The 18,929-nt window shown below is 39.3% G+C and overlaps 1 protein-coding gene across 1 annotated transcript; it reads right to left on the bottom strand.

Moving 5' to 3' along the window:
- Window positions 1–7,546: 7,546 nt before the first annotated feature.
- On the bottom strand, window positions 7,547–18,040 carry LOC306960776 (uncharacterized protein; the record flags this gene model as incomplete). The annotated part of the gene is made up of 16 exons (XM_079553312.1): window positions 7,547–7,636; window positions 7,728–7,880; window positions 8,372–8,518; window positions 8,799–8,885; window positions 9,793–9,944; window positions 10,361–10,477; window positions 10,566–10,622; window positions 11,194–11,313; window positions 12,499–12,576; window positions 12,669–12,858; window positions 14,485–14,610; window positions 16,141–16,292; window positions 16,401–16,536; window positions 17,024–17,164; window positions 17,653–17,810; window positions 17,920–18,040. The coding sequence occupies 16 exons, from the start codon at window positions 18,038–18,040 to the stop codon at window positions 7,547–7,549; spliced, it is 2,025 nt and encodes a 674-aa protein (XP_079409438.1).
- Window positions 18,041–18,929: the final 889 nt, after the last annotated feature.

Here is an 18,929-nt window from a genome sequence, read left to right on the forward strand (position 1 = left end):
GGGTAAACCCAAACATCACAAATGGATTCGGGAAGAGTATATTGAGTCATGCACTGCCCACATAGAACAAATACCGGGCAACATCAACAATCATAAACTCCTAAAAACAACCCTCCTTGGTACAGTGCACATTCTCATGAGGGCTGTCTAAATTAATTAAGGTCCACGGAGAGGACTTGGATGCTGGGAGATTAGAAGACTGGAATACTAGTTTGGCATGATAGTAATAATATAACCATCATCATCATTAGTATAATCATAAAAATTATAATGATAGGCTATAAATTCTTCTCTCCCAGCTCTATTGTAGGTGTCTATTCTCTATTTTTGATGAGTTGGTCTTGTAGTTGGGGTGGGTGAGACACCTCTAGAACAAGGATAGACAATTTCCTCAGCCCAGAGAACCGACGTCACCACTGCTTGGAAGGTCTGGGAAAACATGGGAAATCAAAGCAGCCGTGTGCACTCGAGCAGCCCTGGTTCTGTGTCATTTCACTGATTTCAGTATCCTGCATAAGCCAGAATCTAATTTATTTATTCGTTGGTTTATTTGGTCGGGACAGTGCATGTTGATTAACACACATCGTGGGTATCATGCATGTAAACACGCCGCATCGAATTGTTGCCTTGGGTTAATTTCCATCCATTGCCCCAGACTCTCAAACACACTCTCATTCATCCTGGCCTATTTAATTAATTGTACATGTTTTTAATGGTAGGGGAAACAGACACGTGGATAAAAGCTAGACTGTTTCTGATACTATCTATGCTCAATCTACAGAGGCGCTGCAACCTCATTTCAAAATGCTTTCCCCCCTAGTTTCAGTTGCATCACGTTTTTTACATTGATTTTCTTTTGCACCCCTCTGACACTCTGTGTGTGTTTACATTTGCACATTTATTAATAGAAATGTCAATACAGTTGTGCACTTTATAAAGCCTCTGATTGATAGAAGCGATTGTAGGGATTGTCGATGTCGATAAAAATAGTTTTGATTGAAATGTATAGATCCTCTGATGCATATTAAGCATTTCTCACACAGGGCTCTAATCTCTCCTGGAGCTAAAATTGTCAGAGAAGATTGGAATTAAATGGTGATCATGGCTCCTTGAAACAGAATTCTTCTCCACTGCTCATAATTTTATACAATGGGATAGTCATTCACATAAACCTCTGTAGCAACATGCAATCTATTCTTGCAATAAGAGCTTGAGGCCGGATTGTCAGATTAAAACTACAATGGGCTTTGACCACTATGGGCCGTGATCCTGAATGTATGTTTTGATCATTGGGGAAATTGGGGCATCCAGTGGAAACCTACACACAGACAGAAGGGGTGAACATGCAAATTCCCCACCCATGATCCTTCACAGCATTGTAGAGGAGGAGCTGACAGGTAAGTAAAATAAAGGAATAGACTTAAATGTATAAAAGAACCAAAAGTGGTGCATTTACCCAAATGTTGGCCATACAAGAAGGTGTTCAGACTGTTGCCCTGACCCTGGGGTAAAAAGCCCAATTTATTTGCAATAAGCCCTACTTGTAGTGTGTGCTTCTTTGAAATCTGTTGTGTTTTCGACATACTATTATTTGGCCAACATTATTAAAAGTCAGACCATTTCAGAAGGGCATGTGAAGAGCAAAATACATTTTTTACAAAGAGTAGAATGTTGTTTTGTTGTTGTTTTTTTTATGTTGCCTTTAAGGTTTGTCTCTAGTTTCAAAGGTGCTACATACTTTTCAAATAATTATATAAGAACATTCCAGGTACATTTTTGGAGCAAAAATGTTTTTAGCATACTTAAGTGAACTGTGAAGTCAAGTAGTGAGGTTTAGCACATTAATGCACGACGTACAGAGGGAACAATTATATTAATAAAACTATTGGACAGGGTGATTCCAGAGATGCCTGTAATGCTTGTTTGATATTGTCAATGCTGGAAACAGATCCCAGGTAGATAAAGTCCCTGCCTCAGAATGCTAGAAATATATCTTTGTTTGGGAGAAGGCGAGTCAGGCATTCTGTGAGGCAAAAACAACAACAAAAAACACTATTAAAGGACAATAACATTTGTTTTACGTTCATTTATAGGCTCAAAAGGTTCTTTCAAAAGCCTACATAATTACATCACACCCACTCACTCAATAGTTAACCTTGTCGTCCACATACAACATACTGGTCTGGTGTAACGTTGCACTATACTCTAGTCTATGACCATGGGATTCGAGACTTGTTTCATTGTATTCTGATTGTACTATGGACCCACACTGCCTCCTAGTGGCGATGGTGAACAAGAAAAGGGTATTTGTCACTTTAGATTAGATTAGCTCTGAATTTGAACCACTCACCATTATATAATGCTATTGTATGCCCTAAAAGAATTGTGCATAAGCTACTGGCCAAAGCAAATGATTTTATATCGATGCCTGCAGAAATCCAGCGCACAGACAGTGACAATGTGATGCTGACCAGACCAAAAGTGGAAATGATGACCAATTCTGACCAGAATGTTCAAAGAATGCAGATAACATGCATACAATGGGTTGCTTGTGTCATTTTGCTTTGGCTTTCATCAAATTTAACGGGCTATTGTAGGTCTATTAAAAGAAATGAACAGAGTTTATAGCAAAATATGTTAATTCAACATTGATTTTTGGTCAGATTGGTTATTTTTGGTTGAGATTGAAATGTCATTGTTTATTCAACGTTTAATCACCACCGCAATATCAATGGTTGAAAAAAAGCTGTTGAATCAACGTTGAATGAACGCGGGTATTTTAAGGTTGAAGTGCCAACATTAACTCAACATTGTTTCAATGTACATGGCCCTGATGGTTTTGCAGGTGCAAAAAGAGCAGGAATTTGAAGTTGTCATGTGACCTAAAGCCTTCAAATTTCAACTGCTCTGGAGCACTTAGTGCAGTTTTCTCTTGGAGAAGTTAGGAGCAGACCGTCTTAAGGTAAGTTTACTGAGATTTTTATTAGGATAAGATGATTAATAACATTTATAATGGAACACACAACATGTAACATAATGGTAACTTTCTTTTAACTTGTTAGTTATCTTTTTAGCCTACTCGAATACTGTATATTACTTACAATCTAATATAAAATAGTAGATTCATTATTCTAATTTGAACTTGTTTTGTGCCATGTCAATGCAATCAAACTATTTTAATTTTAGTTGTTGTAATGTTGGTCTTCTTGTCTTTTTAGACCTTAAGGATAAGGAGCTTAACGCACTGATAAAATCTTGTTATATTATTTTTTCAACTAATTCGTTTCTCAAACCCACATATTTTGATTTGTTCAAGTCTGTCTTTTCCACTAACTGTTACAGCAGCATATATTGTTCCTGGATACGGTTACATGTTTTTGTTTTATGTTTCTACATACATTTACAGACATTTTAATGTATTTGTTTTCTTGTTTGATTTTAGACTCTACAATGGCCTGCAGCACACCTGCATTTGATCTCGTATTTATTGTCTTGTTATGTAAGAGACCGTGTGCGTCTATGGCTGATTGTGGTTGTTCGTCAACTGAGTCTTCCTCGGTCATGTTACATTGACATTGTTGTTTCCTTTAAAGGGGGGGTATTATGCAAAATCGACTTTTTCAAGCTTAACATCATGTTATTATGTCACCCCCTCATTAAAAACATGCCTGAACTGTTGCCTTGGCACATTCACGTATTTTTGAGTAATCTGTAAAAACTCTGATGGCAGCCATTTTAGGGATAGGTTTGCCTGAGTCCTCCTAGGAACGCCCCCACCTCCTGGAGACGCCTCCGAGCTTTCGTCACCAGCCGAGTAACCAACCACTGCTCCTCAGCAGAACCCCCTCCCCACTGATGCCACAGACAGCGTGTGGAGGGGGCGTGTCTGAAAGGGTCAGAGGTTCTTAAAGAGACAGAGGCCTATTTCAAGCCATTTGCTACAGCCATTTTGAGAGAGCAATTTTATACAAGGCAGTTATTCTAATTTACTGCATTTACAGACCAACAGAAGGTTTCGTCATCATTGTAGTGTGCTATAGACTGGTGTTATGGGATTGAAAAAAGCATAATGCCCCCTATTTAAAAAGTGATGGTTTACTAAAACTTGACTTTATTATTTCTGTTGTAGCTGTTAAGGTTGAGCTCCAGAAGAACCGCCCTCTAGAACCCAATGTGTGAAGAGGTGAGTTCAGTTCTGTGCAGTTCCTGGTTTAGTCTCAGTTGTATCAGGCCCAGTGCAGCCTGGTTTAGGTCTATTCTAGTACATTGTGTCAAGCCTTAGCGGCTTCTTGCCAGTTTTCTTCACCTAAACTCACCTACAGTGATGTGCAGAAGAAGTGGCCACTGCGATATATGGACTAGACAGAAAAGATGGCACGAAAAGCAAGGTAGCACATTTCTTATGTGTCCAGGAGCATTTCACCCATAGTATGAGAGAGGAATGAAATATGAACTCATAAACTAATATAAGAATCACATGCATTTCTAAAAGTGTACTCTAAACCAGGGGTTCTCAACCTGGGGGTCGCGAGACAAATTTGGGGGGTCGCCAAAGCATATAGATAAAAATGTTTATTTTAATATTATTATGATGGTGTTGCTATTACACTAGGGTGCCATTATTTGTTCTAAATTTGATTCATTTTATTTTAGCCATTTTGAATTATATAGGTTAACCCCTTAACTCCCACCTGAACCGAGCACATTTTCTCCAGTTTGGCTTTACCCCAATCCAAAAGCTTCTGGAAAAAAAGCTGTGAAAATAGAAAAGTTAGACGAAAACAATGATGGAAATGTGACAAAAAAGTGAGAAAACATTGGCAAAAAAGTGACGAAAAATTGATGAAAAAATGACAAAAATATGACAAAAATATGACAAAAATTTGATTAAAAAAAAAACGAAAAAAAAAAAAATGTGACGAAAAAAATTACAAAAATGTGACAAAAAGTGACAAAAAAAATTACAAAAATGTGTTAAAAATTTGATGAAAAAATTACAAAAATGTGATAAAAATTGACCAAAAAATTACTAAAATGTGAAAAAAAAATGTGACAAAAAATAGACGAAAGAATGAAAAAAAGTTACAAAAATTAGTTGAATACCCAACAAAAAAATGATGGAAAAAAATCTGATGACGTGAGGTAAAATATCCTCTCGGTTCAGGCGGGAGTTAAGAGGTTAGGTCAGACCATTGAGAACCACTGCTCTAAACTACAAACTCTATGTACCATATGAATATATATTTTCTTTCAAATTATGACATAATGCCATTTCAATTGGACTGTGCTTTATCATACAGCCTGTAATTATCTGTATTGAGCTCAACAGTCCCGCCTACTTCCCCGTCCTTTAGTGGGAGCCTTAGGTATAAATCCTATTTAATCCATTGACTGAGAAATATCAAGAGTTTAAAAGCTCGACACAGACTCATCAGCTATGTGCTAAAATTGTGTGCTAAAACACCCAATTTTAAAGTGAATATGTATTTAAAGCTTCATAACTGAAAAAAATGTCACCTTATTTTCAAGTATTTAGTGGGGCTCTTTGTATAAAATATCCAGTTAGCACAGAGCTGATAACCACGTGTTGTGCTTTTTAACTTTTTTTCTTTCTTAAGTCAATAGATGAAATCAATGGGATTTTTAATAGCGACACACTCCCAATGACTGGAAGTGGGCGGGACTTTGTTCTACAGGGCTTGGTGTCATTAAACACTACTATGTGACACATATCCATATATTAAGATCTGTAATGTCTAGTGCTGCAGTTGAGACAACAGGACACACATCCAGCAGTGATGAAGCCTATGTGTATGTGGTTAATACAGCTGAAACGGAAAAACTCCCACAAACCAATGTCAACATGATGGGCACCCAGACACTTGTGCTAATTGACTCTGGTGCCACTGCCAACTGTATACGTGAAGCCACTTATGACAAACTAACGCCACGTCCCACACTGAGTCCTACGGACACTGGTATCTAACGGTACCACCCATACCGCTCAACCAAGTCTCTGCCAGTGTGTGGTGCGTTCGAGTGCAGTGTGGAAAAACACAACAAGAAGGCAACATGCACAGACATTACAAGATCAGTAGAGTTTTTTCGAAGCGAGCTAGAACATTATCATAGGCGCACCTCCTGCAGCATACATTTTGTCCTGCTCGCGCTCACCTCTTCTGTAGCCCTTTTGCAACTAAATTGTGTGCGTCACTTCCATTACCGCTGCGGCCTGACCTTGAATCTGCCTCCACTGGCTTTTGCGCTCACGGCTGAACGTCCTGCCACCTCCGCGCCCACATTGTAAACAAAGCAAAGCCCTCCACTGCCATTTGCACAGCGCATCATGCTTGATTTAATAGCAGCACTAGGCTATATGGACCTGACATCTGTGAGGTCACTTAAGGACGCGCACGTAGGCTATAGGAGGCCTGCACCGGTGCTATTCGGACTAGTTTTCCAGGGTACTTTTCTTCTAAATCATTTAGATGAATGTAGTTTCTTCAAAAATAGCCTATGACTTTATTAGCTTTGGTGACAAAACTTTTATGATGAAAAAAAACAACTCTTGTATTAACGCGTCTGAATCTTCATCATGAGGTGCACTAGGCACTAACAGCCCCAAATTGTTTGCAGGCGCTCGAACCAGCGATGGCAACGCCCCTTAGACATAAAGGCATGACCATCCTCCACACAAGCTTTTCTCTCAAGTTGCCCAACTTTGCAACGGTGGAGAAAAGCCTGTCACGAGAGGAATAATGGAATCAGGGCAAACTCGCTCCGTTGTCCCATCCTACCTGGGATGGTCGATTTTCAACACGCTGTGTTGCTGTTTGCCTTTAGGGATTGCAGCGATTGTTTGCTCCTGCAAGGTAAGCCCAAACAAGCTTTTCGGACTATTTTTCATATGTAGCCATAGATTGCTTAAAATACTGCTTACATGTTATACTGACTTTTAGAAGAGGAAAAAGTGTCAATCAGTGTCAATCAGTGCGTAAAAAGACTATTTAATTTACTTTGAGAACTTACAAGTAAATGCAGCTGATTTCTGTTAATAGGCACAGAATGCAAGTGCCGTGGGAGACCAGGCTAACGCTGCAGACGCATCCAGGACGGCTAAGATCCTGAACGTGATTGGCCTTGTGTGTGGAATCATCATCCTGGTCATCTTCATTGCGCTCAAAGCCAGCGGCGCATCGAAACACTGAGGGGCCCTTCACTGGGGGCTAAGCCGTATGGCCAAAGGAATGTGGCCATGTGTTTTTATAGCCCACCATAGGCCTCCGCTCCACCACCAGACAATGAGGCCACCGAACATATGGCACATCCAGAGCACCCCTTTTTATCTCAGTATTTCTTAGCAAAATAACCTGTGTATTTTTTTTAGCTAAATATATATCTACGTGTTTGTGATATTTTATACACAGATGTAATGTCATATCATGATTTGTTAAATAAAGGTTGAAAAGCAATTAAAATGTTTCATGGAGATTTTCTTCTTTTTTTTTCTTTTTTAAGTACATGAACACATGAATACACAAAGATGTCATGTAAGTGAAGCTTGCTGTTTTAACTGCTCTTCGAGATGCGTAAACACTGAGGTCTCTTGGTGTCTCCTCTGAAGCTCTCTCACTTCCTGTGAAAGACCAAAACAAATACCATCGATAGTAACTGCGCAACAGGAGAATTTGTGGGACACACATAAGAAAGAAGAATTTCTGGCTTACATCTTGTGACATCAGGCCTCTGTGGAGTTTGGAGTTAGCATGAGAGTCCCACAGTGTTTCATTGATATCTTCTGAATGGGCCTCTTTGTACATCTCTAAGGGGCGCGCACTCAGACGAGCCTGAAACAGCTCCCCAAGAGCCGCCTGAAGGACCTGCACAGGGCACCAGTGGTATTACGCTAAACGCTGAAGCAGACTCTAAATAATGAATATCTAGATTAGTTTAAAAATCTTAAATTGAGCATAATAATTTCAATTTCAGTTGTTTTGTCTTGACTTTAGTTCAGCATTTGGCCCATATTATTTCACTTGTTTTGAGATGTTTCTGTTTCATTCGGCAATTAAAGCAAGCTTAATGTGCCTATACATTTTGTCTTTATTTCAGATACATTTCTGGATTAATTGGGGTAAGAAAATTGTTTCATTGGTAGTTTTGCTTTCTTATTTCAAACGAGATGACCTTAGAACCAGTCTGACATGGCATCAAGCAAGCAGATTGCTCTTGGTCTGATCAGGAGAAAAGTCTACTTTAGCGAAAACCACTCAAAACAAGATATTCCTAATTCAAGTAATTTAAACACATGCTTAGTTTTTGTAGTGAGAAGTTGAAATGTACTGTGGTTTATGTGGGAACTTCAGCAAACCTTAAAGAAAAGCCTTTGGAAGGCTGGCCTGGAGTCAGAGCTCATGTCCTTCAGTCTGATATGACATAAACAGTGCAGCAGCAGAAGTGAGAAGCCACCAACTGACTGCAACCTCTGGCGACGGACAAACAGTGTCTCCTCGGCTTCCTGTTCACAAAAAGACCTCAAATATCCTGAGCTGAACACGGCAGCTTTGGAGCATTGAAATCATTGAAAGCTGACATTTGAACTTGTTTGTAAAGATATTTCAAACAATGAGCTCAACATCTGCACAGCACCAGGAGAACATTAACACAAGTCATTCTGTGATCTGTGATCAAAACAGAGCCAAGTTACACAATGAATACTTCTCTGAGAGAAGCTTTTTATCGACTCACTTCCCACTTTTTCAAATACCTCTTAAGTATTTTGATCTTGGGGTAAATACCTGGTAAAAGAAGGAGTTTCTGAAGGCATTGCTGACGTAGTTGTTTGTAGGAAGGCTGGTTGTGACTTGCAGAGTAACCGCTGGTGTCTGTGAAAACCAAGGGGTGATTTTATTTATTTATTTATGTATTGGTTTATTTGGTTGGGACAGTGCATGTTAATGAACATACATGGGTCTCATGCATGTAAACATGCCACACCGGATTGTAGCCATGGGCAAATTTCCATCCGTCGTCCCCCATGTGCACTCTCTAACACACTCTCATTCATCCTGGCCTATTGTTTTTTGTTGTTTTGCTTTATGCTCTTAAGCTACAGCAAAAACAAGAAGGAGCAGTTAGAAAGAGGACATTGAAATGTTAACGGCTGCTGTGACAGGAGCACATTTATTTTTGTGTATTTTACAACCAGAAGTGGCTGTAGTAAAATGTTGCTATCCATGTTTTATGTGACAGTTAACTTCCCAAAGCGTTGCTATGGCAATAGGCACAATGCCAGCTCTCATTTTGGTGGAAAACCAAGGCAGTACAAGTCATTACAGCACCAGCCCAGAACCAGCTCCGAACCAACGTCTAACAGAAAGGCCATGTCCAGGTGGGAATCAAACCCGGGACCTTTTAGCAAAACAAGTAGCACGTGAAAAAGTGATAGGTCGCAGAGTCATTGCGCATTTTTAGTCACCCTGTGTTGTCTCATTTACATATCCGATTTATTTGGGGCACTAAAACTGTAATACAGGAAATGCCAAATGGTAAATTTGATGCAACATGCCCAGAAATAGCCGCATGCTGTTTTTAGCTTGCACTTGTTTTGATGACTGACACACACACACAGGGTCTCTTAGGGCCATTCCTGGTCAAGTTAATTGCCCCCACACATATGGTGCCCTTAGTTGTAAAGCTATTTATAACTGTGTTTGGACATGGTAAGAGTGTCTTTGGTCATAAGCAAGTTCTAAAAGTCTTGAAACTTCATACATAGAAAATAGCACTAACCAATTGTAGATTGTGTAAAGTTTGCATGAGATAGAGTCCGTGCTGAAGGACCAAGTATTCTCTGGGATTAAGGCTTGAGGAACATAAAGGGATCAGCTCGCCCTCACATTCCCACTGGGCATCCAGGACGTCCACAAATGTTGTAGTCTTTTCTGTAAAAAAAAATAAAATGCATGTATATGAACACTGATGAATATTTCCAAGTGAGTAGGTGTACATAATTGTTTCAGTGAGTTTTGACAGATGAAAGTAATTTAACTCAACCCTGAGGCACCGAAGGAAAAAATAATAACAGCCAGAACACACAGGGAAATGTCTACCATCTGGACTTTGTTAAAACTCTACAGTGTTTAGAAATGTAAAGCAGGCTGAAACTAAATGAACACTAAAAGCTTGTGGTGTGTTCGTTTTGCAGTAATGTTAAAAGATGGATTCTAGTACTTTTCAGTGTGACTGTAACATTGGCCCAACTATGCTCCACAGTTTGTTTATGTTAGTGGGTGTGGCTTGATTGAGCGGGAATGCAGCTGATTAGATCTATATAACTAGACAAAAATGTCCAACCCACCATGATGGTCTCCTCTTACATGGCCAGTCCCACGAGCCCAAGACTTCATCTGGAGCTCTACCCCCTTCAGCTTGTGAAACAGGGGTGACTGCTCCAACAGCTTGTTCCACTCCTCCTCTTGGGCACCGGGGAGTGAAAGATGAAAAATAAAAGTCAACATGTGCCCTTCCTACAAATAGCATGGGCAAATTTGGTTTCGAATTACCAGGCAAGAATGGAATAGTGATATTTTTGGCTGGCTCCTCCTTAATTGTTTGACTTTCTGCAAAGAAATAACAACAGTTTAGTGATTCTGCGCTAGCATCTTTTTTGTTACATATGGTCATCAGTTACCGTATCCATTGTGCCTTTTAGACTCTTGAAATAAAAATGTTTCGGAAAAGTCTTTGGAGATTTTGAAAGGGATTTTTACTTCCTGAATCAGATCGGGAACAAAGGAGGGCGAGACCGTTGACCTCGATACTTGCTAGAAAAATCCCAATTAAGCATAATTCCAACATTGTGCTGCCTCAAATACCACATATACACTAATGACTCATCTTTTCTGAGTCGAGACAATGAGAGTAAGGCAACTGTTTGTCAGTACAGGGTCAAGGCAAGGGTTGAACCGGTGAGCCTCTTGGATAAAAGAACTAATGCTTAAAATATACTATATATATATATATATATATATATATATATATATATATATATATATATATATATATATATATATATATATATATATATATATATATATATATATATATATATAACAAAAGAAACTTTATTCCGTCCATAAAAAAACACTTCTAAGTGACTTGTGAATTGTATGTTTATTGTTATTGACTTACCCTGCGACTGAAGCCCTGAAGAGAAAGTTTGTCTCTGTGAGTGGTGGGTCGGAGCCGAACTCATCTCCAGCCCCGTGTCCTGGGATTGAGTTTTGACTCTCAGAGATTGTGTGGAATTCGCTATTGAAACACATGTAGAGATATTTGTAGAGATGTTGCAGTTATTTAACCTTTATAATATAGTACTACATTGGTTGTACTGATGATGATGAATAACCGTAATACTAACAAGGTAATATATTGGTTGTAGAAAAAAACAAAAAATTATACACTTGTAAAGTGTAACATATTGTAAATGTTGACTGAATGGATTGTTGCATTTGTACATAATTGTTTTATTAAGACACCAAGGACTAAACTATGTTAGTTTAGAAACCACAGTATTATTTAAATATATGAATGGGGGTGGGATTAGCTTGTCTTCTTCCCACTCCTAAAATGTTATTTATTTATTTATTTTCAATTATAGAGGCAATGGAATGTTGTATGAAATTTAAAGGTCAAATTCAGCATGTGCCTAGTCTCTGTGTTTTGTACACTGTACTTTATATGGCTCAAAATAAAATATTCAATTCAGCCTTGTTATGTTTAAGAATGCTGGTGTATTTGACCCAGACACTGTACAATTAGATATGAGCTGAAGGAATGGAGCAGACAATGATAACTATGAATTGTTTTGTCCACATGCAAGACCTGTAACAACTATATAATGCTCTGTGAATTACTAGAGATATGGGTAAGAGCTCTGAAAGCAGAATGTCGCCTCTCTGAATTTGTGAACTTCTGGTTGTTGCTGTTCTGGCGCTGGGCACGATCCGCTCCTCTCTGGGTGTTTTTGTTATTATTAAACTTGGTGGAGGATGCAGGCAACTGTCTAACCAGAGAAATGCCGAGACGTCGAACCAGACTGAATTTGTGAGGTTGTTGCTGTTGTCAATTAATTTGGCTCGGGACATGATCCACTCCTCCCCGGGAGTTTTTGTTATTTTTTAAAGCTTCCCCAGATTGGTGGAGGATGTGGGCCTGTGAATTTCTTGTGTGAGGAAGAGAGATACGGAAAAAAATCTCTGAAATCAGCATGTTACCTCTGAATTTGCGAATTTCTGGTTGCTGTTGTCAATAAATCAGGCTCTGGAAACAATCCCATCCTCTCCGGGAGGTTTTGTTATTATTAAACTTCCACACACACTTTCATTAAAGATTACCCACCCATGGAAACATTGTGCAAAGTCGTGGCTAAACTACACAATGTATAAGACCACACTCCCGTGTTTATAAAAAGCTATGTTGTTGTAGAGCACGTACCTTGCACTGCAACAGGCACCGATTCTGTCCACACTCTTGATGCCACCTCCATATCATAGCCCTGTTTTGTTGTCAAATCTATCAAATGTTAAAAAAGAGAAGGAGAAAAAAAATGCACCCTCAAATACATGTCTTTTGAATTGATAGTGGAAACAGCTGATGTACTATACCAGAGAGTTTGTGATGGCAAGGGTTAACAGATAAGCCAGCGTAATGTTTATCTTGCAGAAGATGGTTAAGCCTCTCCAGCAAAGGCAGAGCTTTCTCTCGGAGCAAACCCATGGTATTTACTGTGGCACCGTGACCACAAAACTGACCAAGACCATACTCCTTATACCAAAAATGTCCAGTAAGCACGGACTAGAGACAAACAAAAAAGCATTATTGTTTTTACCATTATTATTCAAATATGAGTGATAAAAAGAAAATAATACTGGTTAATGAAATGTAGAAACAGCTTAGGTGCACAACATTTTCATGGGAGTTGTATCTTATGGAAAAGAGGAAGAGGAAGGGAGTCGTGCTTCCTGGACTTCCTCGGTGTGTGATTTATCATAGCCAAGGCCATGGCAGTTATATCATGCTGCCTTAAAGTGCATATGACAGGTTTTAATGCTTTTGAAAATATACCTTATTTAGAAGGATAACAAATAAAATAATGGCCAAAAAAAAAAGTTGTAAGTTCATCAGTTGCATAATTATCATTTTATTTCAGTGAAGCAGCAATTTTAATGAAGAAATGTTGGGCAGAAAAAGTTATTTGTATTCAAATGTTTAAGCTGCTGACAGGAAGTAACATAGAGGAAGTTATTATGCAAATTTTTATTCAATGTCATAAAGGGGGGAAAAAAACGTTTTTCAATGAAACTCATGGATGGTATTGTGTCTCAGGGCTCTTAGAATCACTGACATCAATCTCTGCTCTAATGATTAGTTGTCAGGTTAAGCCCAGTTAAGGGAAAAACTACTGAAAAAGGACGTGCCACATTATTAAGCAGACCACCATTTTCAAGCAATAAGGGAAAGAAAGGGATCTCTCTGCTGATGAAAAGCGTGAAATAACTGAATGCCTTGGTCTCGGTATGAAAACCGTTGATATTTCATGAAATATTAAGCGTAATCATCGTACTATTAAGAGATTTATGGCTGATTCAGGTTTGTGCAGATAACGGCACAAAGAGGACAGCTTATGCCAGACATATACGTCAGTTTAATAGCTGCTACAAAGCAACCTCTGTCACCCGAACATCAAGGTGTGGACCCCATCCCGCCCTGACCTCAACCCTATTGAGAACCTATGGAGCATCAACAAGCAAAACATCGATGAGGGTGGGAGGAGTTCACACTATGACATCCCGCAAAGAAATCCAAGCAGAAACGCTCCAAAAAGTCACAAGTTTAATGGAATTAAGAATTTTGAAGCCGCTATCAAATAAGGGTCCTATGTTAAAATATAAATATGACCTCCTAATGCTGCAAATTCAACAAATTAATGACTATTTTCAGTTCTGTACAACCTATAAATTGTATTGAAATGCTGCTGTGCATAATCATTTGGAACATTGTTAAAATGTTATTTTTAAAACAAAAAAACAAAAAAAATTATCATTGGGTGTTTTTTTCAATCACATTCAAATGATCCTCTAACAGTTAAAGACTTGAAAATTATGCTGACATGAATGTTGATAATTTAGGTAATCTGAGAACAATGTCATTGTCACACATAATCACTTCCTGTTGGTGTCCAATAAGGAAGTGAAACTATAAACTATCACAACTGCCATCACAACAAATTTCCAAATTGCCAATCTTTAACAACATTTAATTATAACTGTGTCAACTATGTTTTAGCAAAAATGTGTCTAATGTCATATGCACTTTAAAGAATGTCCTCCTTTATTAACCCATATCCTTTTTATTTTTTTTAGTTGTCTTGTGTTACTTCTTATGTTGTTTGGTATGAATTGTGATTTCTGTGGAGCAAACCTGAGCAGTATCGGCACTCAGCTGAGAAAGAAGCCTGGCAGCATGCAACGAATTAACAACAGCATCCAACTCTGCTTGTTTGGCACAGCACTGCTCCCACACCTCCCGCAGCCTCTGCTCTACATCCTAAAGGAAATAGCAGGTAACACATTGTGGTAAAACACAAGTGGGCATTGTCATGTTTACCTCTGTACACCGCACATCTGCGGGTGAATTATAAAAAGTCGAGTTTCCAGAAATTTACGGTTGCATGCAATGATGCATTGAGAATTTTTATTTAAAAAGCCCCGATGGACAAATGCCAGTGAACTCTTTGTGTCAAATCAAGTGAACACTTTGCGAGCTGTCTTGAGAAAGTTTATGTGTCACCTGAATGATTCCAAGAATATTGTGATTGTTTTTTTGTCCAGTGTTGTGTGCAGTGCTGTACGTTACACGTTGCAGCTGTGGAAACACTGGTATGACTGCCTCTTAAAAGTTTAGAGGTTTTTATTGTATGTCTGTCTGTCTATCTATCTATCTATCTATCTATCTATCTATCTATCTATCTATCTATCTATCTATCTATCTATCTATCTATCTATCTATCTATCTATCTATCTATCTATCTATCTATCTATCTATCTATCTATCTAATGCACTCAGATGACAAAGGCATAAAATAATAATAATAAGGATTGCAATTACAGTGGGTCCTATTTCGTTGTGCAATAAAGCACCTTTGGATGAACGTTGTCTCTTATGAAGAGGAGCAGCATGCTTTCATCAGTTGTGGAAAGTTTCAGTTTTGTATGTGGCTCTATTTCCCGGACTAAATGCAGCTGTGGGTTCTGAGCCAACCGCAGCAAACCACACAAAAGAAGCAGAACAGCCTCATAGTTCTTGTTGCACCCTGCGATGTTGCTCTGTTTGACTGTATTGTCAGTTTAAGTGTACACATCAAAGTTAACACCTGTATAGATTTAGGCCAAGTCCGGAAACATGTTCAAAAGGTTAGCCTCTCAACTCCCACTTGAACCGAGCACATTTATTCCAGCATTTGCTAAATCTAAAAGCTTTAAAAAAAAAACATCAAAATAGCGACGAAAACGAGGATGAAAATGCAACAATAATTTGACAAAAAAAAGGACACGAAAATGTAACAAAAAAAGCAACAAAAATGTGCCGGAAAAGCAACAAAAACATGGCAAAAACGTGATGAAAACATGTTGCGACAATGAGACAAAAAAGTTACTATGTAACTTTTTTCTACTGTTTAGTTTTTCTCCAAGCAACTAAGTATTGTATCTAATTTATTTATTTATTTATTTTTATTTTTATTTTTTTTATTGAGTTTTTACACGAATACAAATTTATCTAATTTATTTTAAAGGGAGTAATCAGTAATCAGATTACTTTTCCAAAGTAATTTGCTCAACACAACACTGAATGTGACCCAGCCCTGTAGCCACCCCCTCTCTGTTCCCATCCAGGAGACAGTACAGATGTCTCGCGTGAAGAACAGTTTTGTGCTTAGAGCCATCATTGAAGCCTCGCAAAAATCATGAAATGTGCAAACTGCCATTCGGGGTGCATGGTGAGAGCATAATGAGGGTAATGTTTTATCACTGAACTCAACTGAACAAATCATAGCTTAATATAAAGCAATAATCTGACCAAAGATGTGTGAGACGACGTCCATTCATCTTCATGTGCCGTGAATCTTTCTTGCTCTTGCTGGAGTTGCTCAAGACACACTTCGAGCTTTTCCAGGCCGGAGACAAGGTCGGATTGCCAAACACACTGCTGATGCCACTCTTCCTCGTCTCCTGTGCACGCAAGAGTAATTAAAGTATGCACAAGAAAGGCAGGAATCTCGGATAAAGGGCTCATCGGAAGCAAACATGTTTCGGCGTGTTTTATTTAGCTCTTCTCACCTAGTGTCAGGATGTGTGGGACATGCGGGGGGAGGATCAGAGCCAGCTGACTGCACTGGGCCGCTCTCCTCTGGGCTTCTCCCTGTGACAACTCCTGCATCTCCACAGCAGCTTCTCTCAGCGGCCTCACGGACCACTGCGACATACAAACATTCTGTTGTTAAAATGAGCCGACAGGACTACATTTCATTTACCTGCTTTGCTCCATTCATATGTATAATTAAGCCAACTCCCTCTAATCGCTGTGAACTTTGAAAACACGTTATCACTTGTCATGTTTCACCCCGCTAGCGGCTTGGGAATATTTGATCCCTTGGTAAACTTTCTTTTGTGCTTCTATCAGTTCAGCTCCTTAATTGTTATTATCTGTGTTCTGTATGCAATGAAAGCCCTAGATATATGAAACCGGGATGTGGAAAGGTGCCAAGTATGAGGCATCATTCAGTTCAACTTTTTCATGTTGGTTTTGAAACGTTTACGCATCTTCTCAGAAAAAAAAAAACAGAAACATCTATAGCATTTTCATAATAATTTTCTTTGTGTTATTTTGAGTTTCATTCTCATTAAATTCAGAGACCAGGCCGTACAAGAAGAGCCGTGCGTCACAGCGCTGTGTCACTGACCTGATAACAATTAGTATCTGAGACCTCGAAGACACACTGGGAAAGTGAGGAGTCGATGTCGGAAAGAATGTCCTCCTCCTTGAGCCTTTGCTGCTGCCAGTAAGTGTTACGAGCACACACCTCCCTCTGCAGCCCCTCTATCTGCATCAGTGGATACCGGGGAACAGGGGAGACATGTTTTAGCAGTGTTTCGCACAGATTTCTGACGAAACTACGATGACACATGCAATAATTTGTATAATTGGATAGATCTTTTTATCAATGTTGCATAGTTTTATATGATTTTGATAACAACAAGTATCATTGCTATAATTACTGGACTTATTTCAGATTGCTACAGGCTGGCAGTTCTCAACACATGTAGCTTCGGGATCCACTCACTACCTTAATAAAAAATTGACCCATTTTTGAAAGCAGCATTTTTCCACAAATTTCTGTTTGTTATTGAAGCATTGAATCAGAAACTGCATTATCTATGAACAGTCATTTTGGAAAAGCCCTGCGATGATCTGAGACTGGTCTTTTCAGACTATTAGGTCCCAATCCACCAGGTGAGAACCACTGTTTTACACTTGTGGAGCCACAAATCCACTCTGTTTATGGAAAATACTGCTTTTATATCTGCCTACTTGAACGCTGTCTGAGTGCTCCGTCATTGTGAGCCAGTAGGAGGCAGTTAGAGGCACTACAGTTTTCCTGGATAAGTCTAATCTGGCTCCGACGACTGGTGCCACAGTCCCTAAGACAGGATCCATCGCCTGGCAGCCGTAACGGATCACTTCGAGACCTGTCAAGATAGCCAGCAGAAGCCGTTTAGCTATAAGGCTGTGTCTGGTTATCTGGTCATATTGCATCAGGCTACATTATCTGAATTTGAACATTAAAATTGTTTTTACCCTTTCCATCAGCGTCTTCCATGGTTCCAGCTAATGGGAGTCTAGTACCAGAGACAGGCTCAGTTTGACAGCCCAGGACAGGCACACTGAGGCCCGAGCCGCCCGGGTCCGGATACTCCATTCCCACAAGAGCCGGCACACGCACACTTGTACCAGCCAGAGGCATCTCTCCTGCAGAGAAGAGCAGGGAAGGTGAAAGTCTTACTCAGTGATTAAAAATACAACACATCCAGGCTGCTGCTTTCAGTTAGACTAGGGCACATTTTGGGGCATCTTAGTTTGTTGTAATAAAAAGGTCAGGTACAAAATAGGGACATATCTTTCTATTCAGGCAAATGAAACCTTTCCCATGGCCTTTTAGCCTCACAAAGTACATATTACATAAGTCATTGTAAGCTAACTGTGTCCAGTGTATACAGTTGGACACTTCAGGTCAACACTGTCCCATTTAGATAAAAAGGGCAGAAAGTTTGCCAAAGACTATGAACGATTTAAACAAATGATATGCCCTTTTCTCAAAATGACCTTTAATGTTTTTATGTTCAAATATCAAAAGGAAAAAGATACGTAAAGCAGAAAGTAATGGGTCTCTGCTGCACATTTGTATGAATAGATTTATGTGAGGCAGGGGACATTCAGGCGAAGTAGGAAGTGATAAGGTAAACAGAGAAAATAATGGACTTTTTCGCTTTTGGGATAATGTTTGCATCAGTGCAGAATATAGATGACTGTAAACTGCACTGCTGGAAGCTCATTTACACCACTAATAGAAGCAGGGGAGTTTATTAGTACTCAACGGGAGTAGGAAAAATGCACCCCATGATCTATTAGCTGCATAAAAGATAAATACATCCATTGTGTGTATGATGATTTCCCAACTCCTCCAGCTGTTTGTTCTCTCACCGCAAGCTCCTCCATCTCTCTCAACAGCCACAGCCCAGTCCAACAACATCTCGAGTCGGGTTTGGAGCTGGAGTTGGCAGTGCAGGCTCCGGGCCCACGCCTGTTGC

This window comes from Gobius niger (genome assembly GCF_951799975.1).
Source record: "Gobius niger genome assembly, chromosome: 1".
NCBI lineage: Eukaryota > Metazoa > Chordata > Actinopteri > Gobiiformes > Gobiidae > Gobius > Gobius niger.